General features: G+C 56.7%; 1 protein-coding gene across 1 annotated transcript; it reads right to left on the bottom strand.

The window, feature by feature from the left end:
• Nucleotides 1–415: 415 nt before the first annotated feature.
• On the bottom strand, nt 416–7205 carry Dennd6b (DENN/MADD domain containing 6B). Its single transcript, XM_013025740.1, has 18 exons — nt 7165–7205; nt 6685–6797; nt 5546–5626; nt 4878–4983; nt 4710–4789; nt 4562–4624; nt 4267–4322; nt 3645–3767; nt 3472–3567; nt 3288–3382; nt 3082–3147; nt 2509–2573; nt 2346–2435; nt 2149–2202; nt 1716–1825; nt 1533–1635; nt 899–973; nt 416–814 (listed from the first exon to the last, which is right to left on the bottom strand). Exons 2-18 carry the CDS (start codon nt 6763–6765, stop codon nt 692–694), a joined length of 1467 nt encoding a protein of 488 aa, XP_012881194.1. The 5' UTR covers nt 6766–6797; nt 7165–7205; the 3' UTR covers nt 416–691.
• Between the last annotated feature and the right edge of the window lie 439 nt (nt 7206–7644).

Genomic DNA, 7644 nt, shown 5'->3' on the forward strand with positions numbered 1-7644 from the left:
GTATACCTCTTAGCCAGAATGGAATGTATGCATCTGGTGTCCAGAGGGGGTGGGGGGGTGGGGTGTTCCAGGAAAGGATCAGAGCCATGCAGGAGAACCCTTCCCCCACCGCCAGACAGGCTGAGCCTGCTCGCCCAGCAGGAGTGCCAGGCACCACACCACTCCCTGTTCCCCTCCCCAGCAAACCAGTGCAGTGGGGAGTGAGGTCCTCACCAGGCAGCCAGTGCCCTCCCAAGTGACTGTAAGCAAAGTCTTCTCCTGCCCTAGCCAAGGCTGGGGTTGGGGGGGGGGGGAATCAGCCCTGGAAGCCGCCTCCTCCGTCCTAGGCTGGGTAGCTTGTTGGGCTAAAGAACACACCAAACACAAGGCGTGGTATGTAGACAGATGGGTGCCAGCAGGGGCATGTTGAGTGTGTCCGCATCACTGAAGGCTCACAGCCCACCTCTACCCCAGGGCAATGGCAGTGGAGGGAATGGTAAGGCCCAAGAGGGGCCAAGCTCTGCCAGGACAGAATCTCCCAACGGGGAACAGGCTGCGGTTCCAAATGTCATGTTTACTGCGGGGACACAGGTGGTGCTGGGAGGAGACCACAGCCTGGTTAGGGAGCCGAGGCTCGGAGCTCACACATGGCAGAAGCCCACCCCACAGGGGACAGGGAGGCCTGGCCAGCCCATGTCCTTGGGATTGAATCCTAGGGAGGGCATAGTACAGCCTGCAGGTCCTTGGGCAGGGAGCAGATGACAGTCTTGATGTACAGCTGTGCCCGCTGCAGTGTTACCTCCTTCACAGGGAGCTGGTGGCACTGTGCCCGCACCTGGAGGGGCAATGGCCGTCAGGGGCAGTGTGCTAAAGCAGGGGCAGGTGGGTGTTGGGTGGGTAGGATGGGGAGGCCTCTCACCAGCTTCTCCCTAAGTTTCAAGACCAGGTCCACGACCTCCACCTCCGACTTGTCCTTCATCCAGGACTCGATGTTCTGCAGGGAAAGTGGGAGGGGCCAGGCACTTGAATCATGCTCCCCTTCCCATTGACCTTCTTTTTTTCTTTTTTTTTTTTTCCTGTCGGGCCTGAACTCTGGGCCTGGGCGCTGTCCCTTAGCTCTTCAGCTCAAGGCTAGCGCTCTACCACTTGAACCACAGAGCCACTGCCAGCTTTTTTCTTTTTGCTTATGTGGTGCTGAGGAATCGAACCCAGGGCCTCAGGAATGCAAGGCAAGCGCTCTACCACTGATCCACCTTCCCAGCCCCCCTCCCATTAATTTTCAAGTCAGGTCTTGCGTTTTGGCTGGGTGGGCCTGGAGAGTGATCCTCCTACTCACACATTCTGAGTAGCTAGGATGACAGGCACATAACACCATGCCCCATAGTCTCACAATTAATTTACCCAGGAAGGCCTTAGCCATAATACTCCTGAGTAGCTAGAGTTACAGGCATGAGCCAGTGTTTGTCCTTTTCTGGGGACATTTCTGGGTTCTCCACACTCAGATACCCTCCCTACCCTTGGCCAATGCCCATCCCCCTCTTGTCCTCCCTCACCGCCTCACAAATTGCTTCCAGATGCAAGGCTTCCAGCTTCTGAGCCATCTCTTTGTGCCGCTGCCGGTACCAGCCATCAAAATGGGGTGACTTAAAAAACCGTCTGTAAGTAGTGAGAGGCAGCTATAATCGACCCAGTAGGCCAAGGAGCAGCCTCGGAGTCTGCACCCACCATCTCCCCACCTGTACAGGCCTAGCCAGTCGCCCTTGAGGATGCAGGTGAGCTGGGGTCCAGCATGCTCCAGACTACGCAGGAATTCATCCTGGCGGAAGGGACGGATCTGGGGAGGAGTCTACAAAGGAGGCCAGAGAGGCTAGGTGAATCCTAGTGCTTAGGAACACAGTTGAAGGCTTTGTCCCTCATCCAACTAGGTCCTTCCACCCAGGATGTGTCTAATGATCCCTGCCCACCCCTCACAGGACTAATCTCTGGAGGTTTGACCCAGGTAGGAGGTACCAAACCCCTCCATGGGTTCTGTCAGAGCCCCTATCTGTTTTATACCCTATAAGGGACACCTGGTAAAAGCTCTATGGCTCCATATCACAGCCCCCCTCCGCCCCCGCCCCCCGTGATAGGGAGGGAATCTGCCCCTCCTCAGACCCCAAAAGACTCCACCTTCCAGGGTGTGATGTTCTTCTGCAGTGGCATGAGACTGGTCATGTAGTGCTCCTGTGGGCAGGGAGGAGGATAAGCCTGGACCTGGGCCTGGGCCCCTACTGTCCCTGCCGCTGTGACACTGACTGCGCCCCCCTTCCCTCTGCCCCGCCCTCCCCCCCCCGCCTCTGCCGACACCATGCCCTGCCAGGCCTTACCAGGGGAATGATGAAGCTCTGAGTGAGCTCCAGGAGGCGCTGCCTCAGCAGGGCGCTCTGTGCATCCCAAGGACGTTTCTTATGAACCCCCTGCAGGAAGCGGCAGAGGATGAGCATAGCCAATGGCACCACATGCCCAGGGCCAGGCCCCAATAGACTGTACCTTGAGCAACCGTTTGAGCAGTGCCTTGTCCCGGTGGAGGTGGGCCGTGAACGAGGTGTAAAGACCTGTCGGGAGGTCAGAGCTGTAGCAGCCCCCCAGGCCCGCCTTCCCCAGTCTCACAGCTCTACTGACAGGTGAGGATAGCTGGCTAAGCTCCACTCCTTTGGCCCAACCCCAGATTCAAAGAACGTGCCTGCTAAAGACAACAGTCTGGGGCTGGGCAGGTGGCTCAGTGGTAGAGCGCTTGCCTTGCATGCCTGAGGCCCTGGGTTCGATTCCTCAGCACCACATAAGCAAAAAAGAAAAAAGCCGGAAGTGGCGCTGTGGCTCAAGTGGTAGAGAGCTAGCCTTGAGCTGAAGAGCTGAGGGACAGCGCCCAGGCCCAGAGTTCAGGCCCCATGACTGACAGAAAAAACAGACAATCCCCATTCTACTCCTGGGTGGGGGTGGGGGCTCTGAGTAGAAGGAGGAGGGGTCAGGAGGGCTGGCTGTCCCTGCCAGGTGACCGATCCACCAAGTGCAGGACGGGCTTCTCCACAGCAGAGAGGGCTTCAGCCCTAGAAGGGCATGGACCTGGCTTGGTGTCCAGGGTCTTGAGTCTTGAGGGCTTTTTCAACTTGATTTGCTTAGGCAGGTCCCCTGTGAAACATACCCAGTGGCCAGGCCTCAGTGCCATGGCTCTGGTCCTGTCTATAGCTAGGAGGTCATAGGTCATAGGGCTCAGGCCCCCCCACAAAACCCCAAGTCAGGTAAGGCTTCAAGGGTACCCGGACCCTCACCTGACATCTTGGGCTCCCCGATGCGGAGGACATGGGGCCAGTGCTGGAGTGTTTTGATAAAGAAAGGGTTTGTGACTCCCAGGACCACGTTTGGTCTAGAGAGAGAGAGAGAGAAAGAGAGAGAGAAGAAGCAGAGAGGCTGGGAGTTGGTGTGGGAGGGTGGGGGGGGAGGCTGTGCACTTACGGGGCCTGTGTGCGTGTTGTGAGCTCCTTAAACTCGCTGTCATGGACGGTGAAGTAAGGGCGGAAGTCACAGCAGAACTTGAGGGGTTGCAGGCAGCTGTGGGGTGGGAGGCAGGGACAGGTTAGGGTGGGGCAGCCAGTCCAGCCAGGATGGGCCAGCGGTGAGGTGCATACCTTGTTAGGGCCAGCACCAGCTCTGAAGACATGTCAGGTGAGGGTGCCAGAACCACTAGGGGCTCCCCAAGAAGCATGAGCTCCCACAGCATCTGCACGTGGGCCAGCACAGGCCGGAAGCACCTAGAGTGGCCAGGGCAGTGGGAACTCAGGCAGGGCTGAGGCTTCCGGCAGCGGGACACTCATCAGCCATCCTGTCTCCAACAGACCACCTAAAGCCCTGAGAACGGGGTTTTCCTGGACCCCGACTGTGAGGGCTGGCAATCATGCTGCAGCCCCAAAACCCTGACAGGGGCTTCCCACCCAGACCCTTGATGTTCTCCTGCAAGCTCCCCCACAAACTATGGCTCTGGCTTCTGTGGGGCCCATCATGGCCCAGGCTCCCTCGAAGAGGCAGAGAGGGACAGCTCAGGCAGCAAATGTCTCTTCACATGTGGTCATTCTCTCCTACTCTGACACTGTGCCTGGATTTCCTCTCTGCAGAACTGCCTCTCAAAGGACTGACCCAAGAGTTACTCCAGATGGTGGGCTCCTCTCTTGGCAGCCCCACCCCGCATGGCACACAGACACCTAGCCTTTGGTTGGTTTCTCCAAAGTAGCATGAACACCATACAGGGCTTACCTGAACAGGTCCAGTTCATGCACACTGGCAAGGACCGTGGGGGCTGGCAGGAGGTTCTGTCAGATGGAAGGAGAATAGATCAAGATGGAGGTTGAAGTTTGCACCTGAGGAAAACCCTATACCCATGCCCCATGCCCCATGCTGTTCCCCTCCACGCAGCACAGGTTCTGCCGCTGACAGGCACTGCTGCTCTGCCTTCCTGTCTGCCTGTCTTGAGCAGGGGAGACGGGGAGGTACCATACAGCCCAGGAGCAGCACTCAGGCAGAGTCCAGCTCCCTCTGCCCCATCACCCACCTCTTGGTCACACTGCTTTGGAGGACTGGATTCTGGACCGTCCACCTTAGAAGGGATGCGCACCTGGGAGGAAGAAATGCAGCTGCTAGGGGAGCAGAGTGTGTCTGAGCACTTTCCAAGTAGTACTAGTTCCTCAGCTGGCTCTCACCTGGATGACAACTCCCATGACAGGTAGATTCAGGGTCTGCCCAGGAACAGGGGCTGGCCATTGGTCAATCTCATTACAAACTGTGGATACAAGTGGCCAAAGTCAGGAGCCCTCCTCAAGGAGAAGCTGTGTATTAAGACTACAATGGCCGTGTGAACAGTAGCTCACCTGCTTCCAGGCAGGGAGCTAGCTTCTCAAAGTACTCAGGAGCAACCAGGTTTAGCAGTGACTGGAATAGCCGGACAAAGGGCAAGCGGGACACCAACACCAAAGACTGTGTTAACACAAGTCCAGTTAGAGTATGAAGCTCCAGATGTTACCCTCTGCCACTCAAGGTCCTAGAGCGCCTCTGATGGCACACTTACACACAATTGGCCCAGACAGTACATCCCACCAACCCTCAGAGTGGCCAACTCAGACTCCAGCAGGATGAGGCGGGAAAGCCCAATGCCTGTGTCCTAAGGTGGGGGAAACTTCCAGATGACAACAGGGTGGAGCTAGACTGGGGCCTTCAGAAGGAAATTTATGGTTTCTAGCATGACCTTCTTAGTGGCCAAGTAGCTTTTGGCCTTCAGTGCCTAAGTTCCAAACTGAAATTTTCCTAGCCCTGATAGTATGCGAGGCCACTGAGCAGTGAGGAGGAGAGCTGTCCAAGGTGTAGAACAGATGGATCTTAGGGAAGGGCCTGCAAGGAGAGCTGTGGAGATGGCTCTGTGGCCCAGAACACCTCAGAGGGTGGGGATTCCTGGAGGTGCAGGGTTCCTAGCCCGCCCCACCGTCCGCTGCCTGCCAGTTCCCACCTCTCCATAGCCACCCAACAGCGGCAGGCCCCTCACCTTCTGGAAGTAGCCCCTCTTCACAGAGCTGTCCTTCACCTGCCTGAAGTACACGTAGCCAAGGTAGTGTGCTGACTCCCTCTGGAAGGAGTGCAGTATTAGCATGCCCCACCCAAGCCCACCGGCAGGCGTGGGGCCAGTGGTGACAAGTGGACTGCTGAAGACTGAAGCCTGGAGATGCAGAAACCCAGGAGCTGCTGTCCCTGTGCTCTAGGGCGTGTCCTCACTGCAGGCTTGAAGGCCCTCCCAGGGTTGGGTGTAAGGTCCTTTCCTCAGAACGTGGGCAATACCACTCTAGAAACCTGTCCTAGCCAGCACCAGTGGCTCACACCTGTAATCCTAGTTACTCAGGAGGCTGAGATCTGAGGATTATGGTTCAAAGCCAGCCCAGGCAGCCAAGTCCATGAGACTCTTATCTTCAATAAACCACCAGAAAACCAGAAGTGGTGCTGTGGCTCAAGTGGTAGACACTAGCCTTGAGCTGAAGAACTGAGGGACAGCGCCCAGGCCCAGAGTTCAAACCCATGACTGACCAAAAAAAAAAAAGAGCCGGGCGCTAGTGGCTCAGGCCTGTAATCCTAGCTACTCAGGAGGCTGAGATCTGAGGATCGAGGTTCAAAGCCAACCCAGGCAGGAGAGACCGTGAGACGCCTGTCTCCAATAAACCACCAGAAAACCGGAAGTGGCGCTGTAGCTCAAGTGGTAGAGCGCTAGCCTTGAGCTGAAGAGCTGAGGGACAGCGCCCAGGCCCAGAGTTCAAGCCCCACAACCGACAAAAAAAAAGAAGAAAAAGAAAGAAAGAAGCCTGTCCTGACACAACTGACATAGGGAAGGGAGGCTAGGGCAGGAGCCGGGAAGGCCCTGCAAGCATCTGCTCATTATTCACCCTATAGGTATCGAGCCAGGGAGGGGGTCAGGGAGCCAACCAAGGAAGAAATATTCCAAGAGACTCTGAAACTGGCAAGCCCATGCACAATGAACTTCCCTGGTGCAACACTGGCAGTGGCAGGGCTGAAACAATTGGTGACCCCGTAGGATGCCCTCCATCAGCACCTCTCCTGTCACTCAAGGTTTAGGAGCTTTGAAAGGCCCTAAGGAGCAGGGTAAAAGGGCAGGCCACAGAGGTCACCCACACTCACCTGCAGCGCCACAGGGGCCCTGCTGTTGTAGTTCCTGTCATCGGCATGCCAGGGACTCCTTCGCCCTCCACACTGGCGCATTCGAAAACTGAACTGAGTGTCTCCGAGGCAGCCTGGGAAGGAGGCAGCCCGACACCACCTTCCTTAGGGCCGGGAGCCTCTCCTGATATTGTAGGGGTCAGGGGGAAAGAGTCCTGCAGGGGACGCGAGCATGGGGCTCCAGGTGTCTTTGCTGAGTGGAGACCCATCCCACCAGTGCTCTGTGTATCTGTGGTGGCACTGATGTCGTTGCCCTGGGCTTTACCTCCCCTCCTCTTGCCCATCAGAGCCCGCAGACAGTCCAGGAAGTGTGGGGTCACCTACCTGAATGAGAATCAGGAAAGGACAGGTAGCAGATGCTGCTTTTCTGAAACACACAGAGCCCACTGAGAGTCAGCTCACTCCTGGTGTACATCTACTCCCAAGAGGGCCAGGACCTACCTCCTTGTCAGTGAGCTGGAAGTCACTTGGGTACACCAGCTGCAAGGGAAGACATAGTGCCCGGTGATACTGCATTTTCCTGATGTAATACCACTGGGGGAATGTGTCCAAGCAGGGGCCACAGGAGCATGTCTGAAGCACCTTCTCCTGGCCCCCACCCAGCATCCCACTCTTTTTTTTTTTTTTTTTTGTGGGTCATAGGGTTCGAACTCTGGGCCTGGGCGCTGTCCCTGCACTCTTCAGCTCAAGGCGAGCACTCTACTACTTGAGCCACAGCGCCACTTCTGATTTTCTAGTGGTTTATTGGAGATAAGAGTCTCACAGACTTTCCTGCCCAGGCTGGCTTCGAACCGTGATCCTCAGCTCTCAGCCTCCTGAGTAGCTAGGATTACAGGTGTGAGCCACTGGTACCCATCCCCACTCTCTTATTATACACTGGTTTCCCTCCATTAGACTCTCTGTTCCTCCTTTGCCTCCAGG

Source organism: Dipodomys ordii, unplaced genomic scaffold (genome assembly GCF_000151885.1).
Source record: "Dipodomys ordii isolate 6190 unplaced genomic scaffold, Dord_2.0 Scaffold87, whole genome shotgun sequence".
NCBI classification, from domain to species: domain Eukaryota; kingdom Metazoa; phylum Chordata; class Mammalia; order Rodentia; family Heteromyidae; genus Dipodomys; species Dipodomys ordii.